We start from the raw sequence: 22,583 nt of genomic DNA on the forward strand, positions 1-22,583 counted from the left end.
AAGAGTTTCTTTTATTATTAATATCTTCATCTGAGTTACATTGGTGTTGATTTTTGAAGTTTTGGTTTTCTGTGTTGTTTCTTTTTTTTCTTGTTCCTGCTTGATACATGTTTGCTAAAATGCTTGAACCACTAAAATGCTATATCTTTCGGTTATTTTGGTTATGGAATGTTTATCTGGAGTATAGTCTCATGTATACCTCTCAATCTGTGGATTAAGATTGGTTTTTAAACAAATGTTACTGATATACTTAGTAACACTCTTTCTAACACATTATCTTTTATTGGGTGAAATTCACATACTTACTACTAAATTTCCCATCTCATTTGGTGAGTTTCATTTCCAAAATAATAGGACACACATGAATTTCAACCAAAAAGAGAATATTTTAGAAACAATGTCTTAGAGAGCATGTTGCTAGTACTCATTTTGGATTCTATAGTTAAAAGTCACTCTTCATTTCACCAAGCTATCGAGGATGGTTAACAATCGCTGTTATAAAAGTTGGGTCTCTATGTGGAAACTACTATTAAGTATTAGAAAGTTACCATACATAGTGGCAACAAATGATAAGCTCAAATAAATTATATTTATTTTTTCTTGACTACAAAAAATCATTTATCTTTATGCATTAAACTACAAGGAAAAATTTTCCTGCAATAGTTCGCAAGAAAAAATAGGCATGTGAAGGATATTTATAAATCTAATTATCAATTTGTCTACAAATGAAACCTCTCTTTACTAGTAGATCTCACATCTTCCATTTTCAACATTTCTAGTAGGAAATCACTCCATGTGTCAATGGGTCCTGGCAAGCACCAATGCACACAATCATTAAACAATGTCACATTCTCATGTGGCCAGTGCCCATATTTATTAGGGTGGCCATCTGGCCTTAGTAACATTGCTTGTGTGGTGTCAAGTAACATGAATTTCAAACCTTTCTTTCTGGCTTCTTTCTCAGCAATTTTGAACTGTTCCAATTGTATGGTATGTAACTCCAAATTGTTGCCCTCTAACCTTGTTTCATTACTCTTAAATGGCTTAGTTCTGACGCAATTCCCACCTTTATCCCACACCCCATTCTCAAAATGAGATGGTGCAAATGTTCTAAGAAATGTTACTCCCTTAAAGTTTTCTAAATTAATGATGGCTTTAAATGTAGTCCCAAAAGCCTTTTTATAGCCATAGTGCCAAGATAAGTGAGTGACATTTTCTAAAGAACAGTATTGACATCCAACAATTTTTTGTTTCTCATAGAACACCATTGGCCTTAAGAACCATTGCCCTACATTGATGATGACATAGTCAAACTCTTTAATTTGAGTAGTCCATTTTTCATCAAACTCATCAAGATAAACATTGTAGAGACCACCATTTGAATCCACTTGTTTAGCTCTAACTAGATAGGGTGACCAAAAAGTAGTCATTGTGAAGTTGTAGCTTGAGTACTTCCATCGCTTGAAGGAAAAGTCATCTGTGTATGATACATCTATGGGCCACTCCACCTGAAAAGTAAAAGAAGATTAAGATTGACTTAATATTTTTTTTCAAATAATGTTTTTTTTTTAATTTCTGTATTTTTTGTGATCCTATTATGTATGAAGTAAACCTTCCATTTTTAGTCTTTTCCATCACTCTCCATTACAAAATTGTTTAAGCAACTTAATCAAGTATTGCCATGTGCCATGCTAGTATTTTTGTAATGTGATACTGTTACATTGAAATGTCTAATTAAGTCATATTAAGTGTTTTTGTAATGGAAGGACAAAAAACAGAATGGTTGGATATTAGTAGTTATAAACAAAAAGAAATTCTAAAAAAAAACAATAGGAATTAAAAGCAAAAGTTGGTATATTTGCAACCAAAAGCTCCAAATCTTCCTTCGGTTATTTGTTGGATTCAGAGCTCAAGCTGACAATAGAAGTAATTTTTTCAATTTTCTAAATGGAATTTAAAATTCTTCTTATACTTTAGTCGCATTAAGAAAAGTATATAATGATAGTCAAAAACAGAAAAGTATATAATGAGTTATCATTAAACAATTGTATTTTATCAAATATTAATGCACCACTCAAGTAATGAAAGCTAAATTTTATGCACATTATGAATCCATTAAACTTGAGTCAGTAATTAATGAAAGGTTTATATAATTTAGACAAGGTTATAAACTCAAAATTTAAATTATGTCTTCATTTCATGTTTATAAATTAACATTTGAGAAAAAATAACTTTTTGGGTGAGGAGTTAACTTTTCTTATTTATAACTCAAAATAACATTTCTTATTTATATATAACTATTTTAACTTTTAAAATAATTATGTGGCGCTTTAAAACATTAATTATATAGATAAATAAATTATTTTAGGAAAATAATGGAGAGGTGACGAGTTTAAGTGTGACTAAATCTTAGATCACATTAATCTCATAACAAATCTAAAACACAAAAACTTATGAAAAAAAAAACTTTAGTATCTCACTGAAGAGTCTAAAACTATAGTTACAATTGTTATAAAAAAATAGATAAAAATTCACATACAAAAATTGAGATTTAAAAGATAAGTTAATCTAAAATCTTATAAAATCTATGAACTATTATTTTTTATCAGCTAAAGATACTTTCACATAAAAAGGTACCAACCTATGTACAAAGCCAAGAGAAAGAAGATATCACTGGCAACTAAAAAGAAAAAAGGAAACAAAAAGATAAGACTAAAGGGAGTTGAAGAAATTAGTGTAGACAGACAAAACAATCTCAAAAAGGATTATCTACCTATTATTAAGACTAGGTGGAAAGGATCACTACCACTGCATGCATAGCACTAGCACGAAGTCGAGATACTATTTCCCCACAAAAGCCTTTAGAAACCTTTGACCCACCAAGAACTTCCAAAATCGAAAATGAACCCTTTGTGCCCAACCTTTCATAACGGATAATAGCATACTCCAAACTACCAAAACTGTTGGATAGTCATGACAATCTCAAAACCCATTTTTTACTAAATGCCCCCTTCAGGCACTCCAACGACGATCTAATCCATTCGTATACCAAAAACTATAAGTGTAATATTGCAAGACAGTTATTGCCATGATTTGAACTGAATTAATTCCATTATGTGTGTAGTATCCAAAGTACCATTATCAAACAAAATATTATTTCTTTGCAACCAAAGTGTCCACATGGCAACGAACCATACAACTCTCCAACCTGTTTCTAAATTTTTATTTAACATCCCGCAGCATGTTTCTCTAGGTGACTTCTCGGATCATAATGTTGAACCAAATTTAAACCCATCCATTTATAACATAGATTCCACACAACTGCTAAAAATGGATAAGTTAATAGTAAGTGATGCACTATTTGATCCTTTATATTATATAGAAAACACATCTATAATCATTCCCTTGAATCTATAAGTTCTTCTGTTTAAGGTTGTCCTTGGTCTGAATTTTTCCATACACGACCCTCCATATGAAGCCTGCAACATTGGATGGAGCAGATGTTTCCCAAATACATTTGTAATAAAAAATAGAATCGTGAACACTATTGAACTGAGACAAAACACAATATGCCTCTCTGATTGAATAAATTCTTGTCGTGTTGGATTTTTCGCAACCACGAATCCTTCACTCCTTCCACTAGTTGAATAACATGGACCCTCTCCATAAACTCTTCTTGCATTGGTTGTTCCCACTCAAACCAATCCCTCCAAATAAATTCCCTCACCCATCTCCCATCCTCACAAAAACCCACATCCCCCAATCACATACTTTTTTTGTTGTGAATTTAGGTAAAGTCTTGGGTATTTTCCAGCAAGTATATCATCCCCTAACACCTACAATTCCACATGTTAATCCTTCTCCCATCCTCAATGTGCCATGCTATATTATTGTCAAACCAACCCCCTTGACTCCCCTACCCACAAACTTTGACCACATCCCTCCACCAATAGAATGTTTGGTTGATTGATTTTCTCCAAACATCTTAGACACATGAGCATACTTAGATTCAAGAATCCTACATGACAAACTACCCTCACTAAAAAAAGGCTCTCCACCTCCATTTTCCTAGGAGTGCAACATTGAAAGCATGAATATTTTTTTGTATTCAACCCCCATAAACCCTTCAATTGACACACCTTCTCCCACTTAATCCGAGGAATCCCCCCCTCCCCTCAAAGAAACTCCCTCTAAATCCTAACCACCTTTTTAACCACTTTATTTGGAATCATGAAAAAGGACAAGAAAAAGATGTAATGCTGGGAGAACTGAGTTAATGAGACATATTCTACCCCCAAAGGAAATGTGATGTTGCTTCCATTCCAACAACCTTGATGACAACTTTTGAATAATAGGATCCCATGTAGCTTCATTCCTCTAGTTAGCCCTTACGAGAATTCCCAAATATACAAACGGAATACCCATGGTCCGAAAATTTAGAAGAGAAGCATAACGTTGTGTTGTCCTATCATTCACACCAATACCTGTGAGGCAACTCTTGTGAAAGTTAACCTTCAACCTTAAAACATATCAACACTCCTTTTAGACAAACAACATTCATTACATAAAGCTCCACGAAGAAAAAGGTATCATATGCAAAATGTAACAAAATAACCTCCACCATATCCTTACCCATTTTAACCCTGTTGAACATGTGTATCAGCAGTTGCCTATCATGAGTGTTTAGGATTGTTTATTTTATTTTCAATTTTTGCTTTTTATGATTCCTTTCAGTTACAATAGTTGTTATGTTAGTGGTTATTGTTTAGGAAGTCAGTTATTGCTTTTATAATTTTGTTTAGTTACAAAAATCTATATTTAAATAGATTATTATTCAATAAAATATATGCATTCATCTCCCTTCATTTTGAGTAAATTTTTTTTTCCAACAGATTGGTATCAAGAGCCTTCTTCTTAAGAGGGACCTGTGAGTGAACCGAGTGAAACCCACAAAAAAAAAAGCCAAAACACCTTGCTTCAATTCATCAAATTGATGGATTCTGAAACATTGTACACAGTACTAGCACCACCTGTGTTTGATGGTGATAATTATCAAATCTGGGTAGCAAGAATGGAGGCACATCTGGAGGCAAATGATCTCTAGGAAGCTGTTGAGGAAGACTACGAAGTTCTTCCTTTACCAACCAATCCAACAATGGCTCAGATCAAAAATCAAAAGGAGAGGAAAGCAAGAAAGTCAAAGGCAAGAGCTTCTTTATTTGCTGCTGTCTCAAAAGAAATTTTCACTAGAATAATGACCATCAAATCAGCATATGAAATCTGGAGTTTCCTCAAGAATGAATATGAAGGAGATGAAAGGATTGAGGGAATGCAAGCCCCGAATCTGGTTAGAGAATTTGAGATGCAGAAAATGAAGGAGTCCGAAACAATTAAAGAGTATGCTAACAAGCTTCTTAGCATTGCCAACAAAGTAAGATTGCTTGGTTCTGAATTTTCTGATTCAAAAATAGTTGAAAAAATACTGGTGATTGTCCCTGAAAGATTTGAGGCTACTATTACATCCTTGGAGAATACTAAGGATCTGTCAAAACTTACCTTGGCAAAACTTGTAAATGCTTTGCAAGCCCAAGAGCAAAGAAGAAAAATGAGGGCTGATGATTCTTTGGAAGGAGCATTGCAAGCTAAATTGCAAATTAACCAAGGAGAGAAAAGCAAGTGGAAGAAACACAAGAATAAGAATTTCAACACACAAGAAGCAGCGGCTAACACTAGCAAAAAAAGTAGAGACAACAACAAAGGATTTCCTCCTTGCAAGCACTATGGCAGAGTGAGTCATCCTCCTTTCAAATGTTGGAGAAGACCCGATGTTAAGTGTGAAAAGTGCAACAAGTTCGGGCATCATGTGAGAATTTGAAAAGGCAATCTTCAACAAAAGAATGAGGTTCAAGTTGCAGATCAACAAGAGGAAGAAGAGCAATTGTTTGTAGCAACTTGTTTTACAAGCAGTAGCTCAACTGAATGTTGGCTAGTGGATAGTGGTTGTACCAACCACAAGACCCACGATCAAGATCTTTTCAAAAAGTTGGACAGATCACAAGTATCAAAAGTTAGAATCGGAAATGGTGATCTTATCACTGTTAAAGGAAAGGGAACTGTAGCCATTGAAAGTTGCACAGGTACAAAATTAATTTATGATGTTTTGTATGTACCTGAGATTGATCAAAACTTGCTAAGTGTGGGACGGTTGAGAAGGGGTTTAAAGTCATCTTTGAAAATAAACACTGTTTGATTAAAGATGTCAATGACAAGGAAATTTTCAGTATCAAAATGAGAGGTAAAAGTTTTCCATTTGACCCACTGAAGGAGGAGCAAGCAGTCTATCCAGCTACTGTAAACAGTACAGAGGCTTGACACAAAAGGTTAGGCCATTTTCATCATGCAGTTGTGCTGAACATGCAATGCAAGGAGTTGGTTCATGGCTTACCTCACTTAGATTCTAAATTACCAAGCTGTGAAGCATGTCAATATGGCAAGCAAACAAGATTACCCTTCAAACAATCAACCTGGACAGCAACAGAGAAGTTGTAGTTGATTCACACAGATTTGGCCGGACCTCAAAGGACTATTTCGCTTAAAGAGAGTAAATATTACATCATCTTTATAGATGATTTCACCAGAATGTGCTGGATTTATTTTCTCAAGTCTAAGTCAGAGGTTGCAGGTGTATTTTGGAGATTTAAGCAGTGGATTGAAAAGCAAAATGGTTGTATGATTCAAGCTTTGAGGTCTGATAATGGCAAGGAGTACACTTCAGCACAATTCACCATGTTTTGTGAGGAAGCAGGCATTGAGCATCAATTAATAGCTCCTTACACCCCTCAAAAAAATGGGGTTAGTGAAAGAAAAAATCGGACGATAATGGAAATGGTCAGATTTATGCTTCATTAGAAAGGGTTACCTAAGGAATATTGGACAAAAGCTACAAACACTGCAGTATTCTTGCTAAATCGACTTCCCACCAAAGCAGTAAACAGGAAGACTCCTTTTGAGACTTGGTATGATTATAAACCTTACTTGAAAATTTTTAAAGTATTTGGATGCATGTGTTTTACTTATGTGCCACGGATTAAGAGAGACAAGCTAGACAAGAAAGCTTAACCTGGTATCTTTGTGGGATATAGTTCAATATCTAAAGCTTATAGAGTTTTCCAACCTCACACAAGGAAAATTCTGATAAGTAGGGATGTGTACTTCATGGAGAATGAGAAATGGAGCTGGAATGATACTGAAAAGATGTCGATAGATGACCCTTTGCAAAATCAAGATGAGTTAATTGATGATGCACCCGTGAAAGGCACTAGATTGCTCTCAGATATTTATGAAAGATGCAATGTAGCAGTTCTAGAACCTGCAGGATATTGGTATGCAAATGAGGATCCAAAATCGAGTGCTGCAATGTAGGAGGAGCTTGTCATGATTGATAAAAATCAGACTTGGGAACTCGTTGAAAGGCCTGAACACAGAAAAGTCATAGGTGTGAAGTGGGTGTTTAGAACAAAGCTGAATGCAGATGGCTCAATCAACAAACATAAAGCAAGGTTAGTAGTAAAGGGGTATGCTCAAATTTTTGGAGTAGATTTCTTTGATACTTTTGCTCCAGTTGCAAGGCAGGATACCATTAGGATGTTGCTAGCTATTGCAGCATAGAAACGATGGAAAATCTGCCAACTTGATGTCAAGTCTGCTTTCTTAAATGGATTTCTGGAGGAAGAAATCTATGTTGAGAAACCTAAAGGTTTCCTTGTGAAAGGACATAAGGACAAAGTCTATCTATTAAAGAAGGCTTTGTATGGTTTGAAACAGGCCCCAAGAGCCTGGTACAGTAGGATTGATGAGTACTTATCAAAACTAGGCTTTGTTAAAAGTCTTAGTGAATCCACTTTATACATCAATGGTGATCAAGCTAACTTCATTGTGATCTCTTTGTATGTTGATGATCTCTTAGTCACTAGCAGCAATGTTGAACTTATTCAGCAGTTCAAGGATGATATGATGCAAGTCTTTGAGATGACAGACCTAGGAGAAATGTCCTATTTCCTTGGTATGTAGGTTAAGCAAAATGAAGGTGATATCTTCATCAGTCAGAGAAAGTAAGCAAAGGAGATCCTGAAGAAATTCAACATGGAGAACTGTAAAGGCATGAACACTCCTATGTGTCAAAAAGAGAAGTTATGCAAGGATGATGGTTCAGAACAAGTGGAAGAAGCACTCTACAAAAGCTTAATTGGTTGCTTAATGTATCTCACAGCAACAATACCAGATATCTTGTATGTTGTAAGTGTACTTTCAAGATTCATGAATTGTGCTAAAGAATCTCATTTTAAAGCAGCAAAAAGAGTGTTGAGGTATGTCAAGGAGACTTTAAATTATGGAATAAAGTTCAGTCAATCACAAGATTTCAAGTTGTAAGGCTATTTTGATAGTGATTGGGCAGGGTCTTTAAATGACATGAAAAGCACCTCAGGCTACTGTTTTAGTTTTGGATCAGGGATGTTCTCTTGGAGTTCCAAAAAACATGAAATTGTTGCACAGTCAACCGCTGAAGCAGAATTTATAGTAGCCACAACAGCTGTTAATCAAGCCTTATGGCTAAGGAAAATGCTAACTAATTTGCACTTGGAGCAAGATACAACTACTGAAGTAATGGTGGACAATACTAGAATGAGAGGGATCCAAAGGTTTTCCAGATGTAGGACTATATAGTTGATGATTACTTAAAGGAATTAATTGGTATTACCTATTCCAACAAGATACATCTACTTTTCAGTAGCTTATCACTTAAGAACTCTATAGTTAAACGTGTTTGGCTTGGTGTAGTTATGGAATGGGTGACCTTTAGGGAAGTTTCCCAGAAAGTACGCTAGTAAGGACAAAGCATACTAAAAAGTCTTGTGTTGATTTGTGGGACCAGTCATTGATCCTAAGAGGAGTCGAGTGATGTCAGAAATGGATGTCGATGTCTCAGAAATGGCTACCTATGGAAGGTTTTGACTGGTGGAGGGTTTTGGCCAACACGGATCATGAGTGAAGTGCTACCGTGTGAAGTGTCGCAGTGTGTGTAGCGTTGAGAAGTCGACAATCAAGGATGTTTCTCTCCTAGTACGATGTGATTTGAGGAAGAACCAGGCAAAAGCTGGTGAGCATGTAACACCCCAAACGAACAACACCAGAATGAGAGGATCCAAAGGTTGTCCAAATGTGGGATTGTATAGTTGAGGATGAATTAAAGAAATTAATTAGTATTACTAATAACAACAAGATGCGTCTATTATTCAGTAGCCTATCACTTAAGAACTTCATAGTTAAGCGTGCTTAACTTGAAGTAGTTATAGGATGGGTGACCTTCTGGGAAGTTTCTCAAAGGGCATGTGAATGAGGATAAAACACACTGAAAAGTCTCGTGTTAATTTGTAGGGTTAGTCATTGATCCTAAGAGCAGTCGAGTGGTGTCAGAGCTGATTGTCGATGTCTCTGAAAGGGCTACCTACAAAGAGTTCTGATCGATGGAAGGTTTTGACCAACAAGGATGTTGAGTGAAGTGTTATTGTGTGAAATGTCGTAGTGTGTGTGCCACTAAGAAATTGATAATCAAGGATGTTATAGGATCACCCTGCCTTAATCCCTTTTTAGTAGGAAACTCTTATATTGGACTACCATTAATCAAAATGGACATCGTAATGGACTTTAAGCACCCTTTAATCCAACCAATCCACCTACTATTGAAGTCATCCTTTGTATCATATAGTAAAGAAAATCCCAACACACTGAATCATAGGCTTTTTCAAAACCTACTTTGAACACCGAGCGCGACTTCTTTTATCTCTTATCCTCGTCCACTACCTAATTAGCAACTAGCCCACCATTAGGCATATTTCTACCTCCAAGAAAAGCGCATTGCCTCTCACCCACTAGACTTCCCATAACTTTCCTTAAGTCTATTAGACAAGATTTTTGCAATGACCTTGTAGACACAACCAATGAGGATTGTCCTTCTTAGGAAGCAGGGTAATGAAAAATGCATTTCCACCTTCAGGATGACTCCATTAACATGAAACTCATCCAAAACCTTTATAAAGAAGGGTTTGAATAAATGCCAAAAATCCTTGATGAAGCTAAAATTGTATCCATTCAGTCCCAAACATTTGCTACCACTACATTTGCAAATCACCTATTTAATTTCCTCCTCCTGAAACATATCACTAAGAATGCAATTGTCTCCCATTCCTAGCACCTTGAAAGGAACCCCATCTAGCTTTGGCCTCCATTGTGAGCTTTATGAAAACCTTGATGGGAAGAATTTCTTAATGTATAGTGATCATTTCGAAACTTTCAAATTTGGCCAAACATTTAAAGAGTAAATTTTGTATAGACACAGACATAGTTTAACATCATTAAATGCAATCAATTAAAAACTTAAAATAAATAGTATGTAAGAAAAATAAGACTCATAATTTTTTAATTATTTTTGTTAAATATCTTCTCCCTCTATTCCAACTAGCACTTTGTGTTTCTCTTCCTCTATTATTATCTAGGCTTAAATGTATTTTTTATTTTTCTATTTTACCAAATATACAAATTTAATCTCCCAATTTTAAAATCAAAACATTTAGTCTTTCACTTTCTTAAAATCAACAAATTGGATCCTTCTATCAAATTGGTTATTTTGATAAAACATTAACGGTTAAAAATGGTTGAGAATATTTTTTCAATGCTCAAGAATAGTTAAAATATGTGTTTCGTTAAACATTATTTATTCCTAGGAATATATATTATGACTACCGAAATGTTCTTATTGTTAAAGTTTATTAAGAAAATTACAAATGTGTTTAAATGCGTGCATAAGACCGATGTTATCCTTATTTTTTTTTGTTTAATGACTCCCACCCAAGAAATAAAGCACTTCCATAGCTACACAAATCATGTGAATATTATAGGGCTTAAGATAAATGAGCATTGAGAGAATAGTAGGATAACGAGTAGTAAGGAGAGTATATATATTTCGATTTTTACTTATGACGAAGAATTCTTGTCGCACACATGAGAATAATTTTTCCTACCTCTCCACCCGATTAAATATTGATTAAGCATGAGATTACAACTTTTTTGAGAATATGTAGTACCTAAAATTAATTATTTCATTACTTCATCACAAATGTGTGATATATCTTTTCACTATTATATTCCTGGGACTAAAAAAATTATTCCTAAAGTAAATACTCACAATTGATGTTACAAACAATTATATTAGATCAAATTAAATTTGATGCATAACAGTACTATGCTCGTTTATTCTCTCTAAATAACAACACTATGCTAATATATCTCCACTTGTTATAAAAAAAAAAAAAATAGATTAACGCTATTCCAGGGCCGGTCCAATGGTAAGAGATGCTTTTAAAGAGTTTTTTTTTTAACTTTAAATAAAATAACTATATGTTGAGCATTTTGTCAACATGATCTTTTTATTTTATAAAAACTAATCATAAATATTTTTTTAATAGGTCTAAATCATAAGTTTTAGTTACTTTACTCTTGGATTGACCCTGACTAATTCTTGAGTTGAATTTTTTTTTTAAAGGAGTCCAAACTTAAATATTCACTCTGTCTTAAAAATATATAATTTAGTGATATTATAAATAATTATATTAGATCAAATTAAATTTGATACATATAACAGCACTATAGGTATTTTTTTTTAATATGCTCTCTATTTTGTTAAATAACAGGAGTACAGCACGATGCTATTATATCTCAACTTTTTTTCTTATAAAAAAAATAACAATAATATACGTTATATTAACAAGTCAAGTTGGATTTTATTAAAATACTTTATAATCTACTTCGTTCTTCCCTCTTTGGCTGTCTGTCGTGTACCTTTATTTTATGATTAATGTCATTATAATTATAATTAAAGTAAAATATTGACGAAATTTTTATTACCTTGCCGGCCTGTGTACGTAAAGCTGAGCTAATTGCGAACCCAAACCATTTAAAATGAGTATTGTTTTGATTTATTAATGATTAGTGTAAAGATTTTATATTATCATTATGTAAAGATTTTATATTATCAATTAATTAAAGATCATTCTTTATATAACTTTTAAATTTGTAATTACTACATTAAAAATCATCCTCTATACTACATAATATCAATAATTTTTAATTATAAAGAAATTCATTAGATTAAAGTACAGAAAATTTTATATAGTAACAGTATATTATCAGTGAAGAAAAGCATGAATTGAAGGCATAAAAAAATGAGTTGACATATCACATATTCAGATGCAGGCTTGCTATGTAATCAGAAAATCATGGAGAAAAAAGATAACTACAATTGATATCAGAAAGCAATGAAAAACAAAAGACAAAATAAACAAAATAATCATGATAATAATTGTTGAACCAGGTTTTTATAATTTTAATTTTGAGAAAAGATAGAAGAGAGTTACCTTTGATAGGAGGCAAATCATGGATTGCATGTGATTTCTGCCTATGGAGTCTCCAACAAAAGCCAAAGATTTTCCCCTCATAATTTGTAGGAACTGGAAAGGGTTGAATATGGGGAGTTCACACTCATTTGGCTTCCATCTCCACTTCATGAAATCAGTGTCAGGTCTCCCATACTTCATGCAATTTTGGTGCTCATGAATTTCCCAGCATGTTGTGTTTGTGTAATATGGTGCCTCTGGATTTGGCACCCAATCACCAGTGAAAATGTCACACTTATTCACAGGTGTTGAGGGCAAGGATTCTGGCACAATCAAATCATCAAATTCAAAAGATGGCTCCTTATATTCATCATTGATCTTCAGTAGTGAATGGTAACTTAACAAAGAACAAGAAATTGTGGTGAGAATAAATATAAAAAAGGCTAATAATATTGGCATAGTCACTTTTGACATCGTTTGTTTAGAGCTATTGTTCCCACGGAGAAGAGGAATATGTAGGAACTTCATTTTGTAAGGGATAGAAAAAGAGGAAAAGAATGAAAGAAATTGTGGTGATCTTAATACAAAGAAGAAGACAGTGTGGTGACAGTAAATTAATCATTTTTGTTGCTTGAGGCTCTTTACTTTTAAAGCCACCATTAAATTTAAATATCTTATCATAATATTTTTTATTTTTTATTACACAATAACTTTCTCATGTCCATGTCCCGTATTATTTCTTTTTATCACTCATAAATACTCTGGCTTTTGCGTGTCAAGCATGGATCACAGCATAATAAATAAAGAATATTTTGAAATAGTCTAAAAATGGAATCACAACAAAAGTTTATTATTTCATTCGTCTCATAATAATCATTATATAACAAGAAAAAATTGTTCAAATTTTCAATATAACATTAATTATTATTATTTTACTTATAATATCAATGACATGTACTAAAAAAGTTAAAAACAAAAAATAAATGAATGATAATAAGATTAATTTTATAAAATTATATTCTCTTTTATTTATTTATTAGTTTTTTTTGTCTATATAAAATAACATAAATGAAAATTATCAATTATAATAAAACGGAGGGAATAGTTGACTTAAAAAATAATGAAAAAAAAAATCTTTTAAAAATTGGTCTAAAAAGATAAGATACGATCTGGATAGGTAAGTGTGAAACTTAATCCTGTAACACTCTTTAACATGTACGCGTTTTTTAGGAATTAATAAAGCAACTTCCTTAAATATGCAAAATTTAATAAATGTAAGCAAATTCTTATTTTGTTACTTTACTTAAAGTAAAGAGAAACTGTTTTTTTTAATATTCTGTTTAAAAAAGAAAGGAAACAAAAAGAAATTATAATCCTGAAATAGAAAAAATAGTGAGATTTGGGGGGGGGGGGGGGGGGGGTAAAAGTTTGGTAGAAGATTTTTAAGAATTGTTTTTATTTTTAGTAAAGATTTTATTTTAGCAAGATTTTAGAAAATATTATTTACTTTTGGTATGATTTTAAGAAATGGAAGTTATTTAATTTAATGGGATTCGAAAAAAGATATTTAATAACAGTACTTTTACTTTGAAAAGATTAATTTTAAAAGGGAAATAATTTATTTTAAAAGAATACGCTTAATTATTATTTTAGTCTCTCAAATTATGGGGTGTGTTTTTTAGTCTGTAGATTTCGACAAGTTATTTTTTTTAGTTCTTCACATAATAATTTGATACTTTATGTTGGTTTTTAACATTTTGTGACAATTTTTTAATACTTTATAACATTTTTAAAATACAAATCCAAAATGAATCAGCATTATCATATAATTTGAAAAATTAATCCATTTTCTTGTTAAATTGGTTTCAACAACTTTTAAAATAAGTATAAAAATTAGTCTTTAGTATCAAAATTAGTTTCAAATAAGATTTAATTAGTGTTTTAATTTTTTGAATTTGACATGCGTACTTATTTTTGTCTTTAAAATTTAATTTTTTTTTATTCTTGAATTTTTACCGATTATTATTTTTAGTCTTTCACATAATAATTGATACTTTGTGGCAGTTTTTTAGATATCATAAATTAATTTTTATTTTGTAACCGGTTGAATTTGTATTTTAAAACGATTGCAAAGTGCTGAAAATCATCATAAAGTGTTAAAATTGTCATATAAAGTATTAATTTATTATGCCAGTAACTGAAAAATAATTTATGAAAATTTAAAAACTAAAAAAAAAATTAAATTTTAAGAACTAAAAAAATATATCCCAAATTAAAAAACTAAAACACAAATTAGACATTTAGTTACCACTCTATAGATAAAAAAAAAAAAAAAAGCATGATCAAGTTCACAATACAAATTAACTTGTTTGTAATTAATGGAAGCCTTGATTTCCTCATAATTAATCCCACAAACGGTGGTTATAATTAAAAAATACATATTAATCAGAATTTCTCCCTCACATTTATTTTTATTTTTAAATTTTAATATCGAGTAAATGGTTTAACAATTTGGTATATACATTTAAATTTTTTAAGCAATATAGTTAGTGCCCCGTGTATTATATTCAATTTATATGAGTAATTTTTTAATATTATTTCGAGTTTTAATATGTTATTAATTATTTAGTTAAAATTTTAAAAAATATATGTTGATAGATATGCCAATAAATATTTAAATATATTTTTATATACTTACATGTTCCAAAATTATAATTATTAGGATGATGTCCAAGGTATTTTTTAAAAGGAAGATAGGTAAGATTTTTTTACTTTGATGATGTCTTACCTATTTCATTTTAATTTTCTTTTAAAAAATTGATTTAGATAATTTTTGTTTTTGGTAACCATGTTGTTGTTAAGATGATGTACCTGGTGACTTTGTCACTAACTAATTTTTGTTATAAGTGGCACTTGTCCACTTGTAACAAAACCTTCCTTAAAGATAAGATTATAAATGTTTTATGTAATGTTAAAAGCAAATATAAAGAAAAAAGATCAAAGAAAATAGGGAAAAAATTGATTTGGACATTAAAAATATTGATACAGATACTTCATACTTCCTCAATGCATTCAAAATTTGATCTTATTTAAATTTAAATTTAAATATTTTAAAAATATTTTCCTTTTTAATTATGTTTTTGAAAAAATATATTTTAATAGACTATTTTCATTTAAATTTAAAATGTGTACAAAAATATTTTCAAAATTTTCTATTAATTGTTAACAGAAATAATTTTCATCAAATATTAATTTAAATTATTTACAAAATTAAATGAAGGTTATATATATGATTATGTATTAAATTTTATTTTGATTAATCTCATTTTAATTTGAATTGTTTCCTAAAATGTATATCATTAAAAATTAAAAATAAAATAATTTATTTAATTTTTTAGATGAATGAATATGGATATTTTTAATTACTACAATTTTATCAAATTAATTTTAATAACTGTTATACTTGTTTTAATTAATATATTTATCACATAAATTAATTTAAGATTTAATGGAATTATTAAGAGAATGAAAAACAAAATATTTAATGATTAATTAATTTGATTCATTTTTATCTTCAATATATTTATCTAATTTTCTTATTATTCTTTTAAAATAAATTATGATTTTATTATTTTTTGTCATTTTACATTTTTTAGTTTTGAGTGTCCTGCTATTTTTTCAATTAATTTTATCAAACATGACCTAAAAAATATTTTTCTTATCACATGATATATTGTTTAATGTTTTTATCAATAGAAATCAAATATATGTACTATGAGATTTACATACAACTTACATTACACTCTGTTAAACCAACTGAGTTAGACTTTGTTAGTATATCATTGATTGAGAATCTTGATATAACAATTCAATGGCAATAAGAAAACTGAAAACCCTTTTTTAAAAATAAATTAATAAATAAAACATTGGTGCATCAAAAATAGAATTAGCTCGGGATAGAGAAGGGAGAAAACTAAATTTAGCAACATGCTAAATATATTTTCTCTAAAACAATCACCTTTTAAGTTGAGTGTGCATAATTTAATATAACATTTAATAAAATTCTTATTTGTTCGGAAATTATATTTTTCCTTTTGAGTTAATGGTTATTTATTGATTGCTAGATTAAAATAGTTTTATACTAATATTTAATTATAAAACATTGTTGATATATAAGATTGACTTTTAAGGTAATTATTGTAAAAATAAAAAAAAAATCATCATCATACTTGTTGTCTTGTGATAAGATAATTAGTAAGATTTGAAAAAAAAATGGTAAAAAATTTATTTTGGTAAAAGATAAGACAATTTGTTTTAATATAACTGGTTTTTTTATGGTATGATGCACAGGATAAATAAAAGATTTGAATATCTTTATGTGGATTATAAATTTTTATTTAAACTGTAAAAATAGACATAGTCGTTTGACAAAGAATGTGATAATTTTTTTGTTTTTTTTTTCTGAGTTATGTCATAACTTTATGCTGAATGTGATTTATTTTTATTTAATAAAACTGAACAATTAACAGAACTCACTAAAAATATATTTGGAATGCATTATAAAATTGAAGCATAATATAATTTTTAACCTAGTGTGTTGATACGTGTATCACATGGGCAATTTTATATATCTTTATTTGTTGTGAACATATAAGAAGTAAGTATTGTTGTAAAACTTTGAGGGATTAATTGTTTAAATTATAGAAGAACAACTAATTTTCAAAGAAAAAAGTACTGAAATTGTCTATTTTAATTTTTTTTATTTATGCCGCCAATATAGAACAAAAAACAGTTGTTGAATTTCAAGAATCCATGAATAGTATTCTATCTACCAGATTAGAACTTTCTTTCAAACTATAGAAATATACTTATCATGTACCTTTGCCATCAACAATGACAGACTCATATTATTCATTTTGATAAGAAAAATATTAAAAGACCATTCTCTTTGTAGATCAAGGGGCAACGCATGTTCAAAGTGATTTGGATATATTCTGTGTTAGTTACTGTTGTGACATAATCATTTGTGTTTTACAATTTTATATTCTATAAAAATACAGATTGATCAAAATAGGACAAAGATTTCCCTTCGAAAACAAGTATACAAATTAAAATAAATTGTGTAAACGTAGCCCATGCTTTGAAAGCAGAAGAATGATTTATCAATCAGTATGAACTCCTTGTGCATGAGATTTAGATGAGTACTAGATGCTTACATGGAAAAAAAAATGCGTTAATATTTTTTTCCTCAAGCTATGTACACTTGAAGACTGGGGCATTATATCACGAGTTAATTAAGGTGGTTTACCCAAAATATGGTACATCTCGAGATTTTTTTATTTAAAACAATAAAACTTAACTTGAACTTGAAAAATTAATCCTAACAAAATATTAGAATAAAGTTTACATATATTTATATAAGCTGTGCTTTTCAAATATATATATATATATATATATATATATATATAAGCTGTAACGCAAAGGTTTTGGTTCCAATTTAGTGTTGTAAAACCATGCTATAAATCATCTATTGGCCCATATACATAATTAAATCCATTCTGTTTGCTTCCTCTTTCTCTCCATCTATTACTCATATTCATGTATCTCCAGAGATATCTTCTGTCAGCAGTTTGAACAACACAAAAATAAAACATGTGACATCTTTTCTTAAAGATGGATTCCTAATTCGGAAGGACCTTCTTACAAAAACGGAAGAACTTCCCATTTCATGATAGGAAAAAAAAAAGCTAAAAATTATTAGATGATCCTGTATTACTGTTTGTCCATGGTCATAATCAATAAATATATATATATATATATATATATATATATATATATATATATATATATATATATATATATATATTCAAATTTGATTATATACCAAAAAAAAGAATTAATTACACTTAATTATGTGTCATAAAAAAATTAACATAACCATCTAATAATTTATCTAGCAAAGCAGCATTTTCTTTTTTCCTTTGGTAATTGTTTAACATCTTTTGTTAATCAGACTTAGGTGTCAGAAAAGGTCCATTCATTTGGTACGTACATAAAGTATGATGAAGCAAGCACATGGTAGAAGCAAAAATGGGGCCAGAGTGTTTCTGGTATCCAAACACGTAATTTAAAAAGAATATATGCACGGTACAAGATCACAAGAAAATTATGAATATAAGATAATTTGATACAATATTTAAGTTTAATAGAAAAAAGTAGAGATAGTTTATCTTGCTTTACACACACACACAATATACTAGCAAAGCTGCTTCCATTCCCCTACAATATTCCCTTCCTCTCCTTTCTCCCTTTGTCTTCTTTTTTCTCTTTTTCCATCCCTTCCAAAATGAAGTTCCTAAATATTGATCTTCTCTGTGGGAACAATACCCAAAAACAAACAATATCAAAAGTAACTATACTAGCCTTCATAATCTTACTTATATTTTCACTCACCACACTGTCTTGTTCCATGTTTAGTTACTATTCACTCTTGAAGATCAACAAATATAAGCAATCAAACATTGCAATTGATGATTTGAGTGAGCCACAAAGCTCGCCCTCAACACCTGTGAAGAAGTGTAACATTTTCAGTGGGGAATGGGTGCCAAATCCAGAGGCACCATATTACACAAACACAACATGTTGGGCAATTCATGAGCACCAAAATTGCATGAAGCATGGGAGGCCTGATTCTGAGTTCATGAAGTGGAGGTGGAAGCCAAATGAGTGTGAACTCCCCATATTCAACCCCCTCCAGTTCCTAGAAATTATGAGGGGAAAATCTATGGCTTTTATTGGAGACTCCACAAGCAGAAATCACATGCAGTCTATGATTTGCCTCCTTTCAAGGGTAAGTCTCTTCTATTTTTCTTATATATTTATTTTTTAAGATGTCATCTAAAACTCTGGTTCCACGATTATTATTACTATTTTTTCCTTTTTGTCCTTTTTCTAGATGCTTGAATTCTGATATCAATTGGGTAATTGCTTTGATGGTATCTAATTGCGTAGCAAGGCTGCATCTGAATGTACTATATATTGTGTCCTCCAAGGCTTCATGAAAAACAGAGTCAAGTCATTTTTTCTTTAAATTATATGACATAAGTTCATGCTTTTCTTTACTTCCCAGTCCCCACTAGCTATAAGATAGTGTCATGAATTAGTGCATACAAATCTGAAAGCTCAATCAGAAAATATAACTTCATAGTACTGCTCTAAATAAGTTATATATCTGTAAAACTGTTAAAGTAGTTAACAAGTTAACTGAAAATTAAAAAATAGTTGGTAGTTGAAACTGTTAAATGATTTTGTTGAATTATAAGTGATTGATAAAATAATTTACTAACAAAGTATATAATGACTTATAGATGAGATATTTGATATTTAAAATTGTTTTTATTATATATATTATTATTTATTTAATATTCCTTTTAAAAAAATAATATTAAAATTAAAAATTAAACTAATCCAAATTGTTTTATATTTCATAGTATCTAATTTAAATTTTAACAAACAGTTGGGGTGATAAATTGAGAAAACTAATGGATCATTAAATCGAATGATTTTTCTTTTAAAATTTATTATATTGAATATGCAAACACCCCCAACATTGTATATTTATTCAATTATATAGGGTTGACAATAGGGAAGGTATAAGTAATTTGTATGAGATCTTAAGTTCAAATTTTATTGTTCCTTCTTTGTACTAAATAATAATTGTATTTTTTAATATAATTTCACTCTTCTGTTTTGATTTTTATGGCCTCACCAAATTATTCTTACATGGATCTCTTTTCAAAGTTCTAATTATATCGACATTCCTAACCTTTTTTTTTTAAAAAAAAAACATACCTAGCTAACATAAAAGAATACTGAAATAAGTTTAAAAAAATGTCTACATGAGTATCAAGAGAAATAGACCAGTTCCTAAACTATATATATGTGGTTATGTATATATAATTTTACTTTTGGATTTTAACATCATGTACATATTTTATATCTATGGTTACTAACTGAAATTTAGTGGTTATTAAGGATAAAATTTAGCAATCATTACTTGATTGGTTCAATAATACTTGATATAATTTTTTTTCAGAAGCAATTATAATATAATTGCCTAAACTAATTAAACTATCAAAAGGAATTAATTTTAAAATCCATTTAACAATTGAGAAAATTCCTACTATCGTCGTTTTGAGCTTTATATCCAACAAATAACCGAAGTGATATTGGATCTTTGGTTGTAGATAAACATTTTAATCTTCTCATAAATTTGTGTTTGTGTGTGCGCATACATTGTATTTGTGGTCTAAATTGTTAAATCTTAATATTTCTAACTTTGTAGGTGGAGTGGCCCATAGATGTATCCCAAGTGAATGATCTTTCCTTCAAGCGATGGAAGTACTTAAGCTATAACTTCACTATAGCTAATTTTTGGACACCTCATCTAGTTAGAGCTAAAAAAACGGATTCAAATAGTGTCCTCTTCAATGTTTACCTTGATGAGTTTGATGAAACATGGACAACTCAAATTAAAGAGTTTGACTATGTCATTATCAATGGAGGACAGTGGTTCTTGGGGCCCATGGTGTTCTATGAGAAACAAAAAATTGTTGGATGTCAATACTGTGACATAGAAAATGTCACTCATTTAAACTTAAACTATGGCATTAGGAAGGTTTTTAGGACGGCATTTAAAGCCATCATCAGTTTAGAGAATTTTAAGGGTATAACATTTCTTAGAACATTTTCACCATCTCACTTTGAAAATGGGTTATGGAATAAAGGTGGAAATTGCGTGAGAACTAAGCCATTTAGGAATAACGAAACAAAGTTAGAAGGCCATAATTTAGAATTACACATGATTCAATTGGAGGAGTTCAAAATTGCAAAGAAAGAAGGCATAAAGAAAGGATTGAAGTTCATGTTACTAGACACGACGCAAGCTATGTTATTGAGACCAGATGGTCACCCCAATAGATATGGGTATTGGCCAAATGAGAACATGACACTATATAATGATTGTGTTCATTGGTGCTTACCAGGGGCAATAGACATATGGAGTGATTTTTTACTAGAAATGTTGAAAATGGAAGGTATGAGATCTACTAGTAAAAAGATGCTTCATTTACTGAAAAATTAGTAATTATATTTATAAATGCCATTCACATGTGAACATTGTGTCTTTTTTACCAATGCATATGAGAAATAAAAATTATATTTTGGATATTATTGTTTTTCGTCAAAATAACTCAAATAACCCGTAACCTCGACAAGGATTTAAAAGCCAAGGCCAATTTCACTCTCTCCAAACTTGATATCTTTTTTCTAGATTGTCGATTTCCAATGCAAACCTTTTTGCCATGGATAAATATAGTTAAACGTCCAAATACTATTCTACAAAGTGATATATTATTGGTTGCTAATGCATTCATAATAAAAAATATGTGAATGCATTAATAAACCCTGTAAATAAATTAGGGGGCTCATGACTCCCTTAGTCCCTTCTAAGCTCTGTCTCTGGTTATAATGTGCCTCGATGTCATTGAGATAAGGAAAAATTAAAATTTATGAAAAAAAAAAAAATATATATATATATATATATATAAGAATCGTCTTACAACAATGACTACTGTTTGTTGTGATATTTAACAAAGTCCACAATTTGACCTATATAAAGTCTAGAACGTGGTTAAAGTCAAAAGGAACACTTTGAAACAAAACAATATTGTTATGCATGCTCCAAATATATCAAACCATCGTGTGCCAAATAAGATGACGAATAGGACATAACTTTTTTCATCTTAAAATAGAGTTGAACGGGATATATAGTTAGTGAGCAGAAATAATCATGTCATGCATTACAGCAAATCCAATAAGACCTCTTAAATTTTAAGAGGTGTTTTTTTTTTTTTTACTTTAAATAAAAAAAAGCCATATATTAACAAAAAAGGCTTTAATTTGTTAATATATGTGATTTTTTAATTAAATATATGTGATCAACTTTTTTACTCAAAAAATTAATGACAAATAAGTTTTTAAATACATCTAAAGCTTAAGTTTTAATTATTTTATCAATCGACATCCATAAATCAAGATTTGCCACATGCTAATAAGGTTGAAAGGAAAAGGTGA

At 30.3% G+C, this 22,583-nt stretch overlaps 2 protein-coding genes across 2 annotated transcripts; one reads left to right on the top strand and one right to left on the bottom strand.

Annotated features, from left to right (window-relative positions):
* Positions 1–679: 679 nt before the first annotated feature.
* Positions 680–13,082, bottom strand: LOC114398464 (protein trichome birefringence-like 19). The gene is made up of 2 exons (XM_028360664.1): positions 12,471–13,082; positions 680–1,508 (listed from the first exon to the last, which is right to left on the bottom strand). The coding sequence occupies exons 1-2, from the start codon at positions 12,975–12,977 to the stop codon at positions 720–722; spliced, it is 1,296 nt and encodes a 431-aa protein (XP_028216465.1). The 5' UTR covers positions 12,978–13,082; the 3' UTR covers positions 680–719.
* A 5,612-nt stretch (positions 13,083–18,694) lies between these two features.
* LOC114399710 (protein trichome birefringence-like 19) lies at positions 18,695–21,680 on the top strand. The gene is made up of 2 exons (XM_028361926.1): positions 18,695–19,299; positions 20,794–21,680. Exons 1-2 carry the CDS (start codon positions 18,796–18,798, stop codon positions 21,589–21,591), a joined length of 1,302 nt encoding a protein of 433 aa, XP_028217727.1. The 5' UTR covers positions 18,695–18,795; the 3' UTR covers positions 21,592–21,680.
* The last annotated feature ends 903 nt before the right edge of the window (positions 21,681–22,583 follow it).

Source organism: Glycine soja, chromosome 19 (assembly GCF_004193775.1).
Source record: "Glycine soja cultivar W05 chromosome 19, ASM419377v2, whole genome shotgun sequence".
In the NCBI taxonomy this organism is placed as follows: domain Eukaryota; kingdom Viridiplantae; phylum Streptophyta; class Magnoliopsida; order Fabales; family Fabaceae; genus Glycine; species Glycine soja.